Genomic DNA, 23,282 nt, shown 5'->3' on the forward strand with positions numbered 1-23,282 from the left:
CATCCAGTTTGTATGCAACACAAAAAAATTGCTATAACGCACAAACAGGTCAATATCAAAACAATTCAATGAGAAAATCAAGAGCAATCACATCGACCTATAGTGCCACTTTCTAGGATCCTTTAAAATGGACTGAAATTCCCTTGTACAGTAGTAACCAGCTCTTACAGGTCCCTCTGTACATTATTCCAGGAAGAAGGAGCAGCGTATTTCAGTGCTTTTTTTGCCCTAACTCCGTTCTAACCTCTGGGACCAACATCTGTAGAACATTGTGAGAGCGCAGGCCACACTGATTGCAGTTTGTGCGCATGAATGTACACAGTGTTGAACCAGATTTCCACAGCCAGAAATAAAACATAAAGCACAATGGTAACCATTATCCAGCTTCTTTAGGCACTGGTCAGGTGCATTCATACAGAGCAGATCACCGTAATCCAATAAAAGTAAAAAAAAAGTTGCTGAAATCAAATGTTTCCTCGCCTGGAGGGAGAAACAGGATTTGTTACTGTAATCCTGTCATTTTCAATATAAGGTAGCCTACATGTTATCTCTGTCATTTCAGTTCACGTTCTAACCTAGGCTGATGAAAATGTCATCCCAACAAACAGACAAAATATCATCATCTCTCCTTGATACAGCCGTGCTAGCTGTCGCTCACTTTGATCCAGACATTAAATATCTCAACAACTATCTGACTAAGTGCCAAGAAGTGTTGTGTTCCACACAGGATGATCCTCCACCAGCAGCAAGGGTCGACATTATGGTCTGTTAGTGAAATGTCTTGATGAACTATTGGATGAATTGTTTGGTGCATTCATGCCCCCCTCAGGATGAATTGTAATAACCCTCTAACTTCTCATCTAGCACCATCTTCAGGTCAAAATTTCAATTTGTCCAATACTTTGGTATTTATAGCTAAATACTTCAACATCCTCATCATCCTCACATTTTGTGTTTAGTGCGAATTGGCACATGTTAGCATGCTAACAGGCTAAACTACGGTGGTGAAAAATGGCCAACATTATACCTGCTAAACATGTGAGCATTGTTGTTGCCAGCATGCTAGCATTAGCATTTAGCTCCTCTGTGTCTAAGTAGAGCCTCCCAGAGCTGCTAGTGTTGCTTCAGTCTCTCGTTCAATACCAACGCATGCAACACCTGCTTGGAGTTAGACTAGTGTTGTCTGGCATTGGGACATGTTCTATGTCCAGAATGGCATTCTGAGAAACGTAGGAAATCACAAACAGAACCAGAAGCAACCGAGGCAGGTCGAGGGAGCGTGGGTTTACAGCAAAAGGAGTTTACAGTGCCGAGTCACTGAGTAACCGAACACCGCCGGCACATCTGACAGGTGAAAGGGAGGATTTCCCCTCAAAGGCCGCCGTCGGTCTCCGATATGGGCTCCAGAGGTAACACCTACCAGAAACAACACTTCACAGGAGGGTCTGGTTCACATTTATCTGTCCATCTTCTGCATAATTTGACCTTTCCCATTCCCCCCCCCCCCAACCCACTGCGATGCTGGTCCCGCCTCCAGTACAAACCTCCCATTATGTCTTCATCATCAACAGCAGGGCAAGGTACTGCTACTTAAGCAGAGAAAAAAGAAGAAACAGAGGAGAGGGGGATAAACAGTGGTTTGAGGAAAGAAAAGCCTCATAGAGAGAGAGAGAGAGAACCAGAGACGGGGGGAATAGAGACAGCGAGAGAGAAGAAGTGAAACAGAGCAGAAAAGACAAAAAACACACAATTAGAGGTGAAGTGTGGGAAAAGGGAGGGACGACAAAGAAGGAGAGTGGTGACTTGTGGACCAAAGAGGCAGAGAAATAAAAGCGAGAAAGAAAAGTGGGGGGCAAAAAAAGAGAGAGCGGCACACTGTAGAAACAAGAGAAACTGACTGGCAGACAGCTGACCCCCGGGAACCACAGGTAAGGCCAACGGAAATTTTGATCTTATCTGGTCATGTTGAAAAAGTTCCAGGGAATTCGTTTGAGCGATGGAAATGCACCGCGAGGACACAATCACTTGTAGCATGTATGGGAAATCTCAAATCTCACTTCTTTTCTGGTCCTTAATCTTGGTTATCAGAGAAATAATATTGCTGAATTTAGTGGAGATCATCTTCTGTGAGGTTGTTGAAGAAAATCCTCTCCTGCGTGCCAGCTGCTTTGAAAGGGTTTCCCCAGCTGGGGCCTGTAAAGTGCAATAAAACGCACAATTAAAATAGAAATCTGGCAACAAAGGAACCAATCAGTCTCTGATAAATTTAGCATTTTTTGGATCAACGTGTCCAATTTGTTTGGATCGCCTCCGTGATTTGACTTGGAGTGTTTTAATGCGGCTGAGAGAGAAAGCCGGAACAAGGTCGATTCAGGTTGTAAATTCTGACGGAGAACCGTAACGGTTTACATAAACTCCTGCAGTAAATCCCAGTTGTAGTAAATTCATTTCTTCACGTCTTACATGTATTTACTACACCATGTGCAGAAAATGTGAGCATATATATTCTTCCCTATTCCTGTTTGAGGAAGGGAGATTGTTGACAGCCCCGTCACAATGAGCAGATAAAAGGGGGGAAAGAAAAGCGGTCGGACTCGTTATAAGTTGTGAACCCGGCCGACTTTTAGCCACTGAAGCAGCATTTTGTTATTCTAGTATCAACAGATTCCTGATCAGAGATAAGAACCTGCTAAAAGTTGTGGACAGAAGTCGAAGCTGCTGCATTGAAAAAAATAAATAAACTTGGGATTCATTTCTACACTTTACATGAAACCAGTGTCTTAAACACACATTACATTAATAGCATTATATTTATATATATTATATTATATATATATATATATATATATAGTTTTTAATATTGTATTAAAAGTGTGCTTTTAATTCCACAAATATGTTAATAATATTTTAAAATGCCGATCCAATGTTAAGGAGCTTTTTTATGACCCGTAACCTCTGGTTAAAAGTTACAAGTTTTACAAGAATTCTGTATAAAAGTCAATAAAACATTGTTTATTTCAACAATTACACTCTGGATAAACAAAGTTTTATCTTTTCTTAATGTGCTTCATATCCAATTAAAGTTTTCCTGTAATAATAACTTTATTAAATATTATTTCAAGCTGCTCTTGAATATCTGTCAGAGTAAAATAATATTGTAATTTTAATGTGTTAAAGTGAATAATGCACACAAAAGATTTTCTTTCTTGCTCATGACATAAAAATGTTTTAAAAGAAAATGAAAAATAAATATGCATGAAAAAAAACAACTAATAAAAATTTTTTTGTTAGAGCTCATAGATTTCTGCATGCTAATTTGTCTCTTGGATTAAATGAGAAAACACAATTCCCTTTAGAACAAAAACATGCCATGTAATAATTAGAATGCATGAGTAACATGTCTGCACATAATTACGCCTTTTCAATATTGAAATTGTGAAGTTTTATGTATAATTCATAAAAGAGTTGTTATGATTTGTTGTTATAACTCGTATAATCTTTGCACGTAATCACTGAGCAATAACAGTAAAACAGCTGTAAAACATCAGCATTACAAAGCAGTAACTGTAAATATATCATTAAAGTGTAACGCATGATAATGAACAATAATAGGGATATATATTGTAGGTATGGTTTAAATAAAAAATCACAGAGTAGTGTCTTAAACACTATTTAATTACAGTATATTGCTGTTGCCTGTGGCAACATGATGGTCGTTATCCTGAGGAATGCTGGGTAAACAAAGTAATTTCAATCAGCAACTTGATGGTTGATTAAAGTCGTCTCTCAGAAATAATACTCTGATACAAAACATGCAACTTAAGCTTCGATTTCAATAATCGGCATCTAACGAAGAGGATCAGAAGAATAGATGTGATCTTCGTCTGACCCTTCGACAACTACGTCCAGATGTGAAACACACACTTCTTCTGCTGTAGAGAGCAGATAACAGTCGGTCTGTCGTGCACAGTGAGGACACTTTGTGATCACCATTATCGTGCTGAAATGAACATCCTGTGAGCCGTAATGCGGGACGTTTCCACTGTTTTCATTTTGTTTCTGGTGTCGAGCAACCGATGCTCTAGTAGTTTACTGCACTTACTGTAGCATACGGTGAAGTCTGGTCTGTAACAGTGGAGCGTTTGGTGGAGTGAATGCTAAAAAAATATACTCACTGTGTGTGTGTGTGTGTGTGTGTGTTGGTTTGTCTTGCTTTTTTATTGTTTTTTATCTGCTATACTAGATATGATATTAAAAGGAAATATTTCCTTTCTGTTAACCAAAAGGAAAAGTAAGCAGAATAAATAGTCGGTTTGATTGAAAGATATTTAAACTTAAATGACGAACCTCCCCAAATCATTTCCTTATGTATCGGTATGTTTAAAAGGCACTGAAGGGAACCAGATCAATCTGAATAATCAGGTTACACAGAAAATTGAGCGTGGTTTCATGCCCCGTAGTCTCCTGGTTACTGTGAAATCTGTGTATTCAGGCATCTGGGAATTATGGCATTTTTATTTAAGTGTATCAGTGATACAAGAACCTGCCCCTTGACTTGTGTGTGTGTGTGTGTGTGTGTGTGTGTGCGTGTGTGCTCCGTACTGAAAGTTTATTTACTGCACAACTGTGTCTGAACTGACTAATTTAAACTTTTAAAGGCTATTTAGTGTCTTTGTCGGACTTTGAATTAAACTATTTTTGAATAGGATTAATTGTTACGCAGCTTCACAGTGATATATTTTCCCTCTCTGAACTTTTTCCTGCACACGCGTTCATGTAAGAAGCTGATCAGAAACCCAGCAGTTGTTATCCGTATACGTTGCCAAAAATCAACTTTTTTTTTCTGGAGATATGTACCCGCGGAGACCAGGTTTCACTGATTACAGAAACCAGGTTTTCTGGTTTACATGAAAGGAAAAGTCTAGTAATATTCTATATTTGAAATGAAAAGACCAAAACAGCAATGATCTGATCCTACTGACAAGTATTAAGTATCGTATCAGAGCCTGATGTATCTTCTTCCTCTGTGCCGTATCAACCCTGTCTCCTACAAAATTACGCTTTCGTATAACTAAACTGAATTTGCTGTTACGTTTCGAGGGAAACGTACTTTCTCCCAGTTTTAAACCGTCTTAAACACATTGTAAATTGAAACAAACAACAAAACACAACTTTGTTAGGTTTAGGCGACAAAACTACTTGATTAGGTTTAGTACAAAACAAAACCCATCATGATTTGGCTTAAAATGATTCACACGGGACATGAGCAGCGGTCTCAGGTGTTAGTTTGACCCATCAACCACCACTCCCACCCGCCCGTAGTGGACTTTCTTGGATATTATACCACATAACTTTCAACAACGGTTATCTCAATATGCTACGTTACATGCTCTGCGCGTCGCCCGTTGTGCTACGTCGCTCGCTGCGGCCGTCCGCGGGCTTACGACAAACGTTATCGGCGGCAAAATACATTCCCTTCCAAACGGAACAGCGAATGCAGTTTATCTGTTTGGGAAGGTCACGGCTGCGTAGCGCTCCATTAAAAACACATCACCGAGCCGCACTGGTTCACTGGGTGACACGCTCACCGTCATTACCATGAACCCACACGATCCCACACACGCCGTCCTGCTGCCACAAACACTCAGTAGAGTACCACGTGGATTAATCCGCCGCTGAAAATAGTCCCACGACAAATGCACCGTTTCCTCCAGTTTGAGTGACGTTTGTTAAAAAACCACAGGGACCAGCTGTTTTAGGAGATTACTGAAACTATATATCTGTGAGCGGTTTTAAAGAACAGTCGTCAGTAGGAGCCAACGGGCTTTGGGGCTGAGTGAGGCAGTCGGGAAGTAGCCTATAGAATTAGATTAAAACAGCAGCAACAAATTTGTCGCTCCAGTTACACGTCTATCAGCTCTGTTTTATTTTTAATTTTCTCTTTCCTTGTGGCTTTTATCCGTTTCTTCTCACCCTCCGAACATGTTGCGATAGAATAGAAAACGAGATGTTTCATATCTCCAGGAAACTTGTTGGCACTGACAGTATTATCTTGTCGTGTCTGGTTCTGTGTTATAATGGCATGAGAGGAATGGGATGTAGTCTATATCACATTACTTCAGTAGATTCAGTTGTTTTCCAATTTTTCAAACGGCGACCCACCCTGTGGAGTGTGTTGGAAAGCCTGATGGGTGAGAAATTAAATATTAACAGTTTTGTAGGGGAGGGATGCTGACTTCAATATGCTGGACGGCATGAAAGAGAAACCCACTGTGGCGTGTTGTTATAAAAAGATCCAGAAAGTCAGATATTATCTTACTTTAAAAACATTTTTTTAAGTGTTTAAATAAAAATCTGAATTTTTTTTTTTCCCCGACGTGGAAAGAAAATATTTTGCTGATTAGAATAATTTATGTGTACCTGTGGAAGCAGCAGCAGATGAAAGGCGAGCAGTGTGGAGCGGCCCCAGATGTCAGATGATAGACGTGACACAGACGTAAAAGCTACTGTCGGGCTGATTTATCCTCCTGAAGTCGTCCCCGCAAATCTGCCAGAAGTCTCTCGTCTTTCCTTTAAAGCTTTTTTGATAACTGATTGTCTCTGCTCCGTCTAAACAACAACAAACAAACACACTTTGACCTTTGACTTTTCTATGATTGTAAAGCAGGAGATCTGGAGCATTGTTCTGTCATGTGTGTGTGAGATTATTATTGAGTTTGTTTACACTTTAATATTCACAGAGTAGCCTAAAAACACACATTGTAGCATTTATAGCTTCACCTCATTGGCAATGCTAGACGTGTTTTTCTAAAAAACAAATTTATATTGTAATAAAAAAATACACAATTACATAATCGAGGGACATAAAATACAAATCTACAATTAATGGTCCACGAAAGTCGATAAAATCGAAATGAAACACACCTGACTGTTTTTACGCACCATTTGATTTTGATCTGTTTTGCCTTTGTGAGCTCGTAGACATTCGACAGTTAACACAGCATGCTAATAATAAAACCGTCATATAAATAAAAATGACTTCTAAGAAGGGGAAACGATGCATAATTCACAGAAATCCCAAACAATATGAATCATATAATAATAATACATATCGGTTGAGATGAACTTTAGTCTTACATTATTAAACTGCTATCTCGGATTGGAACAACTAAGACATTTTTCTACAACAATTTATAAACGTTCCCGTTTTAAGAGCAGCAGAGATTATAGAGCCAAGAAAAACTTTAAACTCCTTCACATTTTTAGCCGGTTTTCTGGTTGTAAATTTCGGAGGCATTTTAGCGTCCCCCTGAGATGTGCCCTGAATAACTGAGCCAGTAACTTTTCACAGACTCCCGAGCAGAGTTATTATTATTATTATTATTATTATTATACATTTCTAGATATTATTTGAGGTCAAATATTTAGCTCCATTAACCAATATTTTTATATTAGCACTAAATTAAATGATGTATGCGTGAATGTGAAAAGGCCCACAGAGACGGATTACCCACTCTGCAGCTCCACTGAACCTCTTCTAGCCGGTGGTTTGGGTTTTACAGCACATTTACTGTTTGATTAAGTCTCCCCGCTCTCATTAATCTGCTTCTAGCGGCAGTAAACAGCTGTTTTCAACCGCTGTGTTGGTTTCAAATAGCAAAAATACTTGTAAACATGCATCAGCAGAGGGAAAAGTAGATTACTTAGCATTAAGTTTCAACATTTTTTCTTTTTTAAATTTGTGAAACTGTCGTCGTTGGAATCCATTACCAACTGCTGTAAATCTAAGTAGATGCCGCCCTTCCGTGAAGAAACAAGATACAAACTTTTTCAAACTTCTTTCGAGACCACAGGGGGGCGAGTGTTTGATGCTCACAATATAGATTTCTTGGTGGAATATTTCTTTGTGGGCTCGTCATCACAATGGATGGGCCGAGAGAACGCACTGAGCGCAGCTACAAAGAGACACACACACACACACACACACACACACACACACGTGACGGTTAACCAGCCGGACTGCACACAGATGTGCGGTGAAAAAGAAAACGTGAATAATTTAGTGAAGATGGACCACAAATGTGACCACAGGACAAAACCTTAACCTCAATCACAAAACTCTCCCGTGAGTTGCTTTTGTAAACTTCTTATTTAGTAAACAACATATATAACAATAACAACATATAGCATTACCAAGATATATGCTCAACAACTTCTACTTTTCTATTTATTTTTTTCCGTTTTGTTGTTTTTGGGGTTGTCTTACCCATCACATGGTGGAGGGTTGTTTAAAGGCTGGAGGGGAGAATAAGAATGTCATGTCATGTTCATAATAAACATGAACAAACAAGCATACCATACTTCAAATGATCCACGTCTAGCATTACAGATATATGTAGAGGCTGATGATTTGCAGTTGTACGTATCTAACCTCCAGTATAGAACAATATACATATAATACAACATTAACAACATTTAGATGGAATTGTTTTTTTTAGAATTATTATTAAAAAAATATGATTAATATTTACATTTTAACATGAGACATTTGATGATGTCTGTGTATTGTATGAGAGCGTGTGTATTAAATTAAATACTACAGTATTTCTTAAATGATTGATGGTCAATGTAACTGAACTATCATCTCAACCTACAAAATAAAGGCCTTAAAAAAAGAAAAAGCTGTTGTCAATGTATCTTATGTCTTTAAATCGGGGGAAACTGCACATATCTAAAAAATAACTTGACAATAATTACTGTATTATTATTCCTTGATAGAGACACAACACCTAATGATATAGATTATATTGTATTTGCATCGTTACTACAAAAATAAATGTTTATCTTTGATTAATGTTAAGAGAATGTTAACTTAATAAAAACTTAATTATTATGTATTATTTCCCCCTACAGAGGAGTTGGAAGTACCGTAGTCTTCCTCTCAAACCCGGGGCCAAAAACTAGAAATAACTGTAGATGAACGCATCAACTGAAATCATGTGCGTTTTGGCAGCTGGATTGTCGGAGGCGTTGCTGTTGAGTTCACAGAGATTTAATCGAGAAAATCGTGTGGCGTGACAAAACGAGGGACACGTGTCCCCCCTCCCATCCCTAACTAAGTCTCGGTCATAGGGGTTGTTTCTGTAAAGCCGCCGACAAAAACTTTCAGTTTAAGTATGAACGCTCGGTTTGATCTTTAGTAGTGTGCACTTTTTTAAAAATGTCTTTACATTTCAATAGATCACAGCCAGTATTTCATCTCAAAATAAGAGACACACTAACATGACAAGACCATTTTTAGCTGTTTTAAATTGAACGTAGATTAAATGTAATTATTTCTCTGTGTCTGTTTAAAGCAAAGAAGCGTTAAGTTAGTCATTATGGCCAATATCACGGTTTTAATTGTTTTGAAAACTGTTTCTGATTTCAAACATGTTTGTTTTTTTTGTGTTGTGTTTTTATTTAGTTAAATAAAATCTGATTCATCTCGGCTTTCTAAAGTAAGACGCTCATTTCCGTTGTTATGAATAGAAACACCAAACTCGCAGGGTGAAATATTGCAGGTTGGCGTGTGTTTTCCTGCTGGTTCTGATTCTTTGGAAACCATAAAAAAAGGGGGCAAAGGAAATAATATCCTAATGCCGCCAGCAGCTTCTGCAACGGAGCAGATCAATTTAAAAATGAACGCTGCGTATTTGTTTCCACCGCAGTTTTCCGAGACATGTTTCTTCACAAAATGTATGTGTGCGTTGGAACAGACAAAGTACAGAGGAAGATCCTTGGACTAATTTCTACCGAATGCAAGTCAGATGTTTTTTTCATAGTCTGACCGTCTTTGATGTAAAAAGCTAGTGTTTGTCTGATAAATTATTATTTAATATTCCTTAAATAACCCGTCAAGCTGCCATCTTACATAGCCTTTACATCCATTTATTTTTTTTACCCTTTTTCATAGGGTCTTTGTTTGGGGACTTTTTCCTCATGGAAGTGAGGGGGCTGTAAAGCACAGAAGGTGTCGTATCCTGTACGGAGTGTAAAGCCCCCCTGAGGCAATTTGTGATTTGTGATATTGGGCTGAAAAATAAAATTGACTTGACTTGACTTGAAACCTATACCATCTGTTTGGTTGTTCTGCTGCCGAGGTCTGTGTTCACCTACTTTCTTCACCTTAATCTAATAAAAGTGCTCCTAATCTAATCAAAGTATGCACCCGTTAATCGCAGCTGAAATCCTTTTTTCCCTTTTTAAATTGACAGCACATAATCGGGGATAATGGTGAACAGTTTACAACTTATCAGGAGATTTACAGCTACGAGTGGAAACGTTGATCCACCTCCGTATTTCATACTTTAATAAACTGACCAAGAGAAAAAAGGCGGAGAACGGAACGAGGAATTTGACTGCCTTTCCACTTTTCCTCTAGAAACGTCATACTCTAGTTCATTTTTCAGCGGAATCCCATTTATGGATTATTATAATCAATACCAAAATCTTTTTGTTTTGCGGGGCTGGTATTTATACATGTTTCATGTGCAGTTTCACAAGACTTTAATGTGTACATATACGCATACACACATGTAGTCCGGTGTAGCGGACAGGCTCACCGAAAAATCTGTTTCCTGTCGGTGTTGATCAGTTAATTGGTTCATCAATTACATAAAGCAGTCAGTGGGTGACAAAACAACAAGGTCAAGAGGTCAAATGAAGTACTGTTGAGTAGTAACATTCAGCCATTTTTAGTTATGATGCTGTCGAGAGAAATTACGTTTTTTCTTTTCCATTATCATTTTTTTTTTTTTGCTGTAAAATTGTAGTATTTTGTTGATTTTTTATCATCAAAGTCAAATGATTTTTTTAAAAATGTTTTTTAAATTTTATATTTAATGTTTGAATCATCAAAAAGTAATGAGTGAGAGCCCTACCATCAGTTATAATTTACTATTATTATTATTTCACAATTATTTCTTAATCAAACTAAATGGTATATTTTGATACATTATCAAGATCAAAATTTCTTAATTTTTTATTTATATATATAATTTTTTAGCTTGGGACATCAAATTTAATTACGACGTCTAGATGGTAAAATACTTGGACAAAAAAAAACATTTGATCAGACTTGATTATGATCTTCTTATCAAAATAATTCTACTAAACATCCACTGTTCTGTCACTATTAAAAACAACAAAACATCGAGGTCAAGAGGTCAAATGAAGAGCTGTTGAATAGTAACATCCATCATTTATAGTTGCTCTGTAAATGCTGTAGAGAGGCATGACATCTTTTCTTTTCCATCATCTGCTTTTTAAAAATATATATTTCTTGTACCATTGTACCAAGTATTCTAAAATATTGTTTTTGCTGTAAAATTGCAATATTTTGTTTTATTTTTTTCCATCAAAGTCAAATCATTTTAATGTTTGAATCATCACACAGTCATGTGTGAGGAGCCCACCATCAGTAATAATTTACTATTATTATTATTTCACAATTATTTCTTAATCCAACACAATGGTACATTTTGATACATTATCAAGATACAAATTTCTTAATTTCTAATTTATTTGCTTTTTTTTTTTTTTTAGCTTGGGACATAAAATGTAATTATGACGTCTTGATGGGAAAATAGCCTAAAAAAAAAAGAAAAATAAATCTGATCAGACTTGATTATGATCTTCTTATCAAAATAATAAACATCCACTGCCCTGTCACTATTAAAAACAAGAACGAGGTCAAAGAAGGTCAAACAAAGAGCAGTTGCGTAGTAACATCGAGTCATTTACAGTTGCTCTACACATGCTGTAGAGAAGCATGACATCTTTTCTTTTCCATCAACTGCTTTTTTAAAAAAATTATTTCTTGTACCATTGAAGTATTCTTAAATATTTTTTGGGTGTAAAAGTGTAGTATTATCTTCTATATTTTTCATCAAAGTCAAATGCTTTTTCCCTGTTTGAATCATCACACATTATATTAATAATAATATGTTTATTTAATTTATTTTTAATGTATTTGTTTATTTTTAATTACATAATCAATTATTTCTTAATCAAATACAGTGGCACATTTTGATACATTCTCGAGACCAACATTTTTTAATTTCTTTATCATTTAGTTGTTTTTAGCACGGGGGAGGGGGAGGGCATAACCTTTTATTTGACGTCTAGATGGGAAAATCTGAACGTTCTTGATCTTCTTATCAAAATAATTCTACTAAACATTCACTGTGCTGTAAATATTAAAAACAACAAAAAGTCCAGTACAAACTAAAGTAGCATGAATAATAACCAGCTCCATTCAACCACCACAAAGAGAGGACTATTGCTCCCTAAATAACTCTTCAGTAATAACTTTATGTATCAAAGAATACTGCAGCGTATTAAAAGATGTGTGTAAACTGCACTTCACAGGAGCTCTCCCTTCAGCACCACATAACCACCGAGTCCAGAGATGTAGTGACAGTAATATTTCTCACATGAGAAAAAACAACAAGAGAATGGTTTTAGGTTCCTGAACTCACAGCCTGAGGTGGCAGACGGTAACGGTGGCAGTTTGTCGGGTCACGCAGCCTCTCGAGAGCCATTTCTACTGATCGAAACTGTTTTCTCTTGTTTCTTCAAATCCTTTCCTGTTCTTTTATTGTCGGTCTCATGATGTACGTCTCCTTTCGAGTTTGACAAAGGCTGCGTTTGGCTTTGAAATATCAAACTTTTCCAAATGTGTTTATTGTTCTCCTGAAGTCCTTCATCAAGGTCTTCCTTGCAGCTCATAATCAGCTGGTTTATCCTGCATATCGTGAATATTGGACTTTAAATCTATTTACATCTGTATTGCAGCGTTATTAATTTTTTTACAAAGCACTGGACATTATAGAGATCAAACTTCCATGAATCCAAGAGGCCTGATGAGGTAGCCGGGGAGCTTTTTGCTCCCCAAACGAATTAGAAAACATCACATCTAAATCAGGACTGAGAAAAAAACATCAGCCGCTGAGTTTTAGTCACATAAACATATCGTGTTTTTTATTAATTCGGTGATTTGCAGGTCAAAAGATGCACATAAATAACTATATTTCAACATGCGGTTCCTTCATACTGAAATACGGTTATTTAAACGCAGTTAAAATCTCCAAATTACCTGGAATGATTGACTGTTTCTACTGAGAAAAAATATTGCAATGATGAATTGTCCCTACAGTCTGCGTCTCATATCTGGACAGCAGAGCAACTAGACCGTGCATTTCATATTTTTGCCCGCACATCTGCACATGTTTTTGTTGCTTGTTAACTTCCCCACTGAGTTTTTGTCATTGAGTCATTGTTCACCTCTTTAAATCATCCCGCTTTGAAATGGATCAATGCACTAAAGTGTGGTTTCCAAAACTTCATGAAAAACAGCCACTCTGATCCTGTGTTGACGCTTTAAAGTCGAACCAGACGCTGGGCAGGAGATGTATCAAGGTGGTTTGAGGTGCTATTTAACATATACAATGTGTCGGACATTCTTGCTCGATGCTTCCACTGCTTTCAAAGGGACTGCTTAATGCTTTAAAAAATCTATTTTTTGAGTATCAAACATTTAAACCCTAGGTGGCTGTAGAGAGTTTTGTTGTTTCCTGCTCCTACAAAGAGCAGCGACTGTGGTCAGCTGACATTCGTGTCTGTTAACAATTGATTCCGAAGCTGTCATGGATGAAAAATGAATCACCATGTTCCCTTAAACGCACCATGAGTAGCATTTGTAGGTTGCGGTTTGTAAACACAACATTTAAAGTTGGACCCTCCTCACCGGCTCACGCCCACCCCACTTTGACCGCGGTTTACCGTTACGGCGCTCGCCAGCTGGTGAACACCAACCCCCAGATTCACTCTCGTTTTAGCTTTGACCGCTTGGCGTTTCGCCCTCGCTGTATTGGCAGGGTTTATTTTCGGCATCGTGTCCGCCATTTTCTTAGCTTCCTCTTGGATGCGTGCTTACGATCGGGCACCTGGTCGCCACGTTTTTATGGAAGTCGGCGCCCAGAAACGTCCCCGAGCGAACGCAGCAGAATAAGAAAACACAGGCTGAGGGCTGCAGGGTCTCTGCAGATACAGACACGGCTGCTGTGCATTCAGTTCCTGTTAACCCACTAGAGGTCGCCGTAGACCGCAGGATGTCTACATGTTTGGGAAGAATTGAGAGAAGAAGAAGAAGAAGTTAATCTCATGCAAGTGTCTCGCTCTCTTCCTTTGTAGTTTAGATTTCTTGGACTGTAACAACCTCCTCACACGTCTCGTGGGTCATAAAAGGGATTATTTATGTATGAGTCTACATTGGAATATTCTCCTCATTCTGCCTTTAATTAGATAAATACACGGTCCACAACATGTCTCTGTTTTTGCCATTTTTTTCTTTTGTATTTTGCCAGATTAGTAATGACACAGACTTTGAAGTCCACACGTCACCGCTGCGCCATTTTCCAATTTGTATCAAAAGAAATTGACTGACTTTTATCACAAGCTGCAAATTTGTGCAAAAATGGTGGACCGTGGAGCTCGTGTTTGTCATGATTTTCAACGTCGTCTCCTTTGAGACATCAAATCATTTTGCAGCTGCAGTTTGAGCACAGATGATGTTGGATTTTTGTCACGGGACTACAAAAATGATTGTTGGGCGTTGGGGAGGGAGCTTATTTCACCATGAATAACTAAAAGAATAAACTTAGTCCAGGTTGATTCTGGTTATTTTTTGCTCACCGTCTATGCACTCATGATTTTGTTCACTGTCCTTACAACACATCTATGAGTCGGACTTCACATTTTGTCAATTCAAACAAAAAAGAAGTCATCAGGAACCATAATTACAAGGACAATGACACACACGCAAACCTATTACAAATGAAAGACATAAAACTATAATACAGTCCATTTAGATGTAAAAATATTTCATCCCAATGCCTTGTTGTGTCTTTTTCATAGAGTCTATGTAAGCCTTTGTATATCACGGAAAATATTAATAATTCACAAATTAAAAATGTTTTTAAAATGCGATAAAAAGCCCCACATGTTCAACTGCTTTTCTCTACACGATATATAAATGAAGTTGCTATGAAGTTCAGTGTGTTCAATAGACAGACAGATGATGCAAAATTAGGAATTGTCAAATTTATGGAAAAATTTCCCAGCTACTTTTCATTTTGAATGAAGAACTGTTAATAAATAAACATCTACTGCTGCCTCTGACTGAGCAACGTGTCTGACGAAGCGCTGATTGCAACACTTAGCCTTTCGTTAAATTACTTTAAATGTTTTATCCCATTACAGGAGGTGTTTATATTGTTTAGTCTAGCGTCTGGTAATGGGCCTAATGAAAAACAAGGACTGCAGCCAACAGGCCAGGAACCCTCAGCTAAATTAAACGCAGTCTCCACAACACCCGGCTGTGAAGGAAAAGAACAAACGAGAGAGGAGATTTAACAACTGAACGCTAGATGAAGTTGGAATAAGTCACAATAAATTACGATAAAAGTCTGGATGAAAATCACTAGAGCATAACGGAGGGAAGAAAAAAAGAGAGAGAGAGAGAGAGTGGACAAACCATCTGGTGTTTCAACAGTCAGCAGCTCTGACTACACTTCCCACAGTGTTGCAGCCCTGCAGTTAGCTGCAGCCCACACTCTTATTCCTGTTAATTAGCTCTAGAGCAGTGTGAAAACGCTTTATGCAGAACTGATTTAATTTGCAGTTGTAGTTCTAGTAAAGACTGAAAAACATGATTTCTGAATGTCAGCTCTGTATGTTTAAGCATTAAAAGGATAAAACCGTGTAATATGTCCCCACTGCAGAGAGGCTCATATACTGATCTAACATTGGATTATAATAACACAGACAGGTGGGGGACTGCTGACGCAGATTAATAAGTTCCAGTTCAGTTAGAGTACAAACACATGAACACACACAAACTGGTGTTACAGTTGATTATGGTGATGGTAAAACATGCAGGTAAAAACAGTGTGAAACGCAAACTCGTTTTAACGCCACTAATTTCTTTAACGCAATAATGCAATCGATATTTCAGAGGTTTTAGCGGCTCGGTTTTAAAGCTAGAGTGAAGATACTGGTATCATATGAAACTAGAAAACCTAATGAATCCATTGGTACCAACCGTGTCATATTAGCTTGTCTCGAAGGAGGTTCAATAACGCTCCAAACTCATCAGTTTATCAGCAGACAGTTTTTGATTGATATTCTGAGCTCTGTTTAAAGAAACAATAATTTGACATTTTGGTGAATCAGAAATGTTGAACTATTCATTTAAAGCTTTAGTAGGCGAGATTGGAGCAAATATGATTAAAAAATGTTATCTTTATAAAGCGGTCGCTATATCGTGACAGTAGTGCATGAAACAGGTAACCTGAAAAAAATCTGTGTGCCTCTGTGTCCTCCGGTGCTCCTAACGACATCTGCAAGATTTCACAGACCGGAGGAAAACAAGCAGTAAGAGCTGATCTGAGGTCTGCTGTCCAGCTGCTGTCTATGAGAGCCGGCTGTCAATCACTTTGAACTCCGACCAAACGGTCAAACTAGGCAGTGCTGATCAAATATGAATCAATATTATGTAACATTAATGTCTATTTCTCTCCTCAAATGTTCTCAGAATCATCTTGTAGTGCAGGTTTAGCTGTAAAATGAGAAAGTTTGTGACGCCGCCGCCATTGTGAAATCTGGTGAAGGAATGCCAATTTCCAGTCACATGACCGGAGCACAGCCAATATATATATATCTTTTTTTATTTACTTATTTATTTGCACATATATAAAACTGCACAAATTCCAGTCAATGAAAAAACAAACAAGAAATGTATCAGGAGAGGTCAAGAAGCCACAGGCTTATACAAAGGACCTCTCACTCCATCCCCAGGAGAAAAAAACAATAACAAAAAGGGAAGATCTTAACTAACATAATTTTAAAAAATACAATAAAAGTTAAACAACAACAACAAGTACACAAAATGTGCAGAAAAACCTAACCAAACAGTGGAAAACAATCGCATAAAAACAATGAAATACATACAAAAAACAGTACAGAAAAAAAGAAATGTATCTAAACATATCAAAAGATAATTAGATATCATGAATTAAATGTGATGATAAATTTCTTTTAAAATGTTCTAATGATAACGAGCTCTTGATCACATGTATTTTGGTGTTCCATATTTGTACACCACGATATCTGAGGGAGTACTGGCCATGTTTTAACGCTCTCTCAATGAAATGACTTGTGATTGGTCAAAGTCTCCCGTCACGGGCTAGATTTCCTAAAGCCTGAAAACAGAGCCATGAGGAGGAGCAGAAGTCTAGTTATCTCTCAGAACACTTGAATTACAATATGCTGAAAAGTTATTATGGAATTTTTTGCCCAATGATGCCAAAAATATACTGCCTACTGCAGCTTTAATGGACAGTTATAAACATTTACTTATTTATTTATTACTGTTTTTTTTTTAACCTTTATTTCAGGGAAGTTTCAATGAGAGGAAGCCTCTCTTTTCGGTGCAAGAGTACCTCAGTACAAGGCCACAGCCAGGGCTTAAAAATTAGAGAGGTCCAGAATTTTTATATAAGGGTTGTAAAATTGAACGCGATAATGCGCTAGCACAAATTCGTTTCAAAGCGACGTTTCTTTAACACATTAAAGATTGAACACATTGTGATTTTTAGATTGTAGCAGGCTCAGTTTTGAAGCTAGAAACTAAGCTCCTCAAAGTTCTCCATTTTCTCCGCCCATCCTCGTCCACGTCGTTAGAAAAATGTGGATGTGCACGGACAGACGAAAACCTTCCACACGTAACCCCCGTGAAAGGGCTGCTTCTGATGGTGTGACGTCACTTTGGCCGTGCATAAATCACGCTTAAGCCTGTTTAGAAGCCTGAACTTTTCAGCAGCTATCAAGGTTACTCAGAAGTGAATTGTTTTGATCAGCAACATATGCAAATCCCAATTTATAAATTATGGTCATGTTGCAGATTGCACCTTTAAATTGCACTGAAATATTGTAAAAAAAAAAAAAAAAAGTGAATAAAGTTTGGCGAGTGGCTCAGTTTTCGAGTCAATGTTCACTTTGCTTCTCATTTGAAAAAGACAAATGTCATCAAACACTTGAAGTTTCTACACACCTGAGTATGTAACCGGCGTGTCGGAGGAGGCGCGGCTTGAAGCAAAAACGGGAAAACTTCCCGCATTTGTAAATATACGATACTTTGGTCAAACGAAGCGCGAAAGCGTTTCCTCACTTTCATTTTAAAAAAAAAAATAATAGAATAAAAAGAGACAATAATAGCCTCTTTTCTTTATCATTACTCAATAGCCAATAGCCATCCTCGTTACAACACTGGCCGAACCCAAACTCCCAGTTAAATACAGTATGTCCTTAAGTCTGTTTTAACACTGCCCAATTGTCTTATGTCTTTTTGTAATATTATATTGCACCAATAAAAAAAACACACACATGGCGAACACACACATTTGAAGTATTCACTGGAAAAAATAAATAAATAATTCAAAACAAAATCTACAAAACAAATGCAAATGACTTTGTTCTGCAGTTAAAAGTCACATAAAATAAATATTGAAATATGCATGTTCATAACTCTTTTTCACGTCTATGCAAAAAGTGAATATCACACAAACTATTGTTCTACTTTCAGCCGACAATTTTCAGCAGCTTGGTGCTCATTCCTACGACGTCGGAGGCCACAGCTGAGGGGTTTAACACGGATGACGTCCTGCGGCAGCCTGTGACAACGTCATCGGACAGCAAATGCCAAGAACTTTATAGCAAACATGACCACACTGTTATCTACAGTAAGAATTGAGCGTCATTGTGTCAGATTTGCATCAGGGACTGGTTACCGCTTCAACAAAACACCACCTGGCATTTATCAAGTGGGTTTTTTTGCGGATGGCAACACACATTGGAACGATTCAAAGAGCAGCAGAGGTCAGACTGTCGCTGTAAACCTGCTTCCAAAATTTCCAAGCAAACAAACGGTTGATGTAATGCTGAGTTGTGGGCAAGCAAGCAGCGAGACATTCAGGTGACTCACAACTCTATTAATGTGCTGAGCTGTAGCAGATAACATTACCCTCAGGTAACCACATCAAACAGCTTCAAATGGGCGTGGCATGATGTTTCACACAAACAATGTTATCTATCAAGACTTAATAAGGAGGATATTTGTTGAGGTATCTCAGTCCGGACCAAAGTGGTGGACCATCTGACGTTATAGTAGATTTCCCTCCCAAACCTTCTACTAAGGTGATGATTGGAACTCAGTCGTTAGTTAATATACTTTACGTGTATTCAAAAACGTAAACTTAATATACTTTAAATTTAAAATATTAATTCCAAGTATCTTTTTGTTCCAGAGAAAGATGCATCCCTCCCTGCTGCTCGGCTGCTTGGTCCTCGCTGCTGACTACTTCCTGGCCTCTGCCTACATGATCCCCGACGACCGACTCTTCACCAATAGGGTCGTTGTATCTAACGCGCTGCCTTACAGCCCTCCTCCTGTTCTCATTGTAGGTAAGTTTGAACTCTACAGTGCTTGAAAGTGGAAAAAAAAATAAGTGCCAGTACCCTCTTCTTCACATGATGGCGTGTGTGTCGGCCGGTATCGGCAATCTCTTGTGACTTATTCCTATTTATTCATTATTTCTTGAAGCATGTTAAACCGTGTCAGTCATAATCAGCTGTGGTTTTATTGTTTTATCATTATATACCTGGGCTATGCATCTTCTATAGTAGCTCTATAATACTCCAATAGTATTCTAACTGAAACATTATAGGGTTAAGGTGTTGTGTTTGTATATTTACCCATAGTGTTAATAGTTAAAGTGCTTTCCTGTGTTATTTGTGGCCTATAGTCGGGTATCATTCAGGTTTTAAGAGCAGTGTCCCAGTCAGGATGCTCCTACATATTATACAGAGACACTTTCTGAATTTCTACAATGAATAAAAGATTAAAGGAGATATCGGGTTTTTGATTTAAAACTGTGCAATTTTACATCATTTTGGACCATTATTATTACTAGTTAAATTATAATTTCTATTATTTATCACAGCCTTCGTCTGAACATTTAATTCTTCTGGAAATGTTCACCCTAAAAGAGCAGATTCAGAAAACTTTTAAATAATGCTTCATTCATTATATTTGTTCACAAATAAAAAAAGTTCACTAATTATTTTACAAACAGGACGGGAACATCGTATAAATAAATGACTGCACCATCGTTCTCTAACCTCCCTCTACCGTGCCGTGTGTCGGCTCGTCCAGATGCTCCCCACATAGTTTTTATGCGCCGTTACAAATTGCTATCATGAATCTCCCAGAGAAGCTGATATGGAGAGGGCAGAGGAGAGTACCGGCAGCTTGTGAGAAGTGCTGGCAAGCAACAAAAAGTCCCGGTATGCCAAGGAGTAAAATGTAAAAGAGCCGGTACAGCGTACACGGAGGAAATGCAGCCAGCGCCGGGAGAGGTCCCACTGGAGATCCTCCCACACCGGGCAGCTGTCCCTGACCAGCTGAGTTGAATTCCCCCGACCAGACTGCTGTTGAGAAGTGTAATAATATTTTTGGTTCATTACGAAACTGGAAACGCTGCCTCAGACGAAGTCAGACAAAAATGCCTCGTCACTGTTTCAGCTCTGCTCAAGAAGGAGGCGGGGTGGAGCTACGAGGTTTCGTCGACATTTAGAGGATCCGATGGCAATACGAGATTTAGTCACAAGCTCTTTTTAATACTTTTCATTGGTTAAATATTTGTAGAACCCACAGACTGACGTAAAGGTTGACCAATAGCACTGAGTTATAAAAAACAGATATCATTTTTCTGGCATTTTTGAGGCTAGGTTCAGTTCAGTACCATTTATCATCCTGTATGCTGATGATGCATTTTGTTTCTGCTGTGAAAGTTCTAGCAGCATCTTTTCTTTCTATTCTTCTCTTTAAGAGTTGCCGAAAGTGAAGAAGAACAAGAAAGGAAAGAAACAAAGAAAGGTATTACCCCCCAAAAAAAGAAAGTTTTTGATGATGTGTGACGACAATTTATTCAGAAAGCATGCTAGCTGTGTCTATTGCGAAATTATTAGATGATACACAATACGAGTAAATCCCTATCTTCCTTGTGTAACAAAATAACTCAAAAGGTCCACTTACTAGCTTTCACTAAACTTCCAGCTGCCTCTCATTGTCCTTAGAAAAAGATAATAAGTGGATTATCTTGTCACACATAACTGTTGCCAAAGTCCAGAATGAACTCCCATGCTAAAAACATATTTCATATTCTCTCACAATGTGGCCATAACAGCATTTTCACTCAAAACACATTCATGTTTCCATCTTTTTTTATCTTAAGTTGCTGTTCCAACTGTATGATCACATGTATTGTTACCGCCTCTCCCTTTCTTTCTCTCAGAACAAATTCGGTGTGAAGAAGCGCCCTCCTCCTCCTGCTGACTGCATTCCCTTGTGGGGAAGCTGTAAATCTCCAACCAATGTGTGCTGTGATTTCTGTGCTTTCTGCCAGTGCCGGCTCTTCAGAACAGTCTGTATCTGTCGAATGGGCAACCCTCGCTGCTGAACAGAACCGACCCAACTCCGAGCTAACAGAATAAAAAATTCATGCTAAGCAATTGACTTGAAGTGAACACCGTGAGAGGTGAATCGCTTATAGTCCTTGGTTTGTAACTTTGCCTAAAACATTCTCTGCATGAAAGCACTTTATTACAGAGGACTGCCCCACAGTGAACTCCCCTTTATCTTACAGAGTGTAGGCCTACTATTTATAGGACTGCTCACAAATTAAAGTTTTTATTGTACTTTGAGCTTTTAGCATGCATAAACTGGATATGTTTGCTAAAACAATTTTATATATTGCTTTATTTTTACACAGAAATACATGAATGCGCAGTAGCAAATATTTTATAAAGCCTTATAAAGAATAAAGTCCATGTACTATATTTTATATAACAGTGTCTTTGTTTTATTTAATGTCTAGACCAAAGTGATATGAATTCACATATATCTAAAGGATAAGGTTTCAACCAATCCCAGGAAAAAACCATAACCAATATGTATTATAACTTCCGCGCAGCTGTGAGTCGGGGCCGACCATGTTGAGGAAGAAGAAGAGGAAGATGAAAAAAGGAAGAGGAGGAAGACAAATGAGAATAGAGAATAGAGGGTCCATTATCATTAGACCTTAGCTAAAGGCATTAGCATGTTAGTTTTGCCTCGCCCAGGTTTTGAACTCACAACCTTAAACAGTAAGGGCAAGTTAACAATCTGTGTGAGCTTACTGTGAAGTGAGAAACTACTACTTCACACCACAGAGTGTATATAAAGATGGACGACGTGTCTCCTCTTCCTCCCTCTGTACAGAAGTGAAGCCAAAACATCCCTGATACGGGAGCTGCTATCTTGAGATTTTGATGACATTTGGAGCCAGAGTCTGTTCAGTAATGATCGGACGGTGGAGCCGCAGTATCAAGGTTGTTCCGCCCGGACCGATAACGAGCCGAGCACGGCCGCAGCTTGTCAGCTAGAGAGAATCACAGCTGCCAATCAGGACGTCTCACCCTCTTTTACAGCATCAAATAACTAATTAAAACCAAATTGATCAGAAAAATGAACACTTCAACAAACATCAGCGTGATAAGAACTACCTAAAATGACAGAAACCATCTTTGGGTAGAATGTATTTAAGGGGCACTTTGACTTTTTAGTTTGTCCCATGTCCCATCCACTAACATGAAGGAGACGGGCTTTATCATCCAGATGTTTTGCCTTCACTTTTAGGGGGCTGTCATGTCGTCCATCTTTATATACTACAGTCTATGGGTCACACTATGACTCAGGCAACCGCCAGAGTTACATGTAAAGGCAGATTTCAAACTAGTGTCAAAAATCAAGACAAAATATTCAGAATTTGCGTACTTTATCTAAGGCAAGGCAAGGCAAGGCAGCTTTATTTGTATAGCACATTTCAACAACAGGGCAATTCAAAGTGCTTTACAGAAACATTCAAGAACATTGCGACAAAATGCAAAAGAACATTAAGAAATAAAAACAGTTATAAAAACATAAAAACATTAAAACATTAAAGATTAGAAAATAAAAACAAGCTAAAAATAAAAGCTAGGATAGAAGCTAAAATTGCATAAAACTCAAAAGAGTAAAAGTTATAGTGCAGTGTCAGAATGAAAGGCACCCGCAAACAGGAAAGTTTTAAGCTTTGTTTTAA

At 38.0% G+C, this 23,282-nt stretch overlaps 1 protein-coding gene across 2 annotated transcripts; it reads left to right on the forward strand.

Annotated features, from left to right (window-relative positions):
- The first annotated feature begins 624 nt into the window (after positions 1–624).
- Positions 625–22,004, forward strand: asip1 (agouti signaling protein 1). 2 transcript variants are annotated; one of them, XM_037765974.1, is made up of 4 exons: positions 625–1,928; positions 19,407–19,563; positions 20,991–21,037; positions 21,456–22,004. In XM_037765974.1, exons 2-4 carry the CDS (start codon positions 19,413–19,415, stop codon positions 21,618–21,620), a joined length of 363 nt encoding a protein of 120 aa, XP_037621902.1. In that variant the 5' UTR covers positions 625–1,928; positions 19,407–19,412; the 3' UTR covers positions 21,621–22,004. The 2 variants fall into 2 exon arrangements, with proteins under 2 accessions (XP_037621902.1, XP_037621912.1); XM_037765984.1 differs by lacking the exon at positions 625–1,928 and having other exon boundaries at positions 17,375–19,563.
- The last annotated feature ends 1,278 nt before the right edge of the window (positions 22,005–23,282 follow it).

This window comes from Sebastes umbrosus, chromosome 1, assembly GCF_015220745.1.
Source record: "Sebastes umbrosus isolate fSebUmb1 chromosome 1, fSebUmb1.pri, whole genome shotgun sequence".
Classification (NCBI taxonomy): domain Eukaryota; kingdom Metazoa; phylum Chordata; class Actinopteri; order Perciformes; family Sebastidae; genus Sebastes; species Sebastes umbrosus.

Coding starts and splice junctions, on each gene's coding strand:
- asip1 (XM_037765974.1), top strand. CDS start 19,413: ATGCATCCCTCCCTGCTGCTCGGCTGCTTGGTCCTCGCTGCTGACTAC. Junction 19,564..20,990: donor TCCTCCTGTTCTCATTGTAG/GTAAGTTTGAAC, acceptor CTTCTCTTTAAG/AGTTGCCGAAAGTGAAGAAG. Junction 21,038..21,455: donor AAGGAAAGAAACAAAGAAAG/GTATTACCCCCC, acceptor TCTTTCTCTCAG/AACAAATTCGGTGTGAAGAA.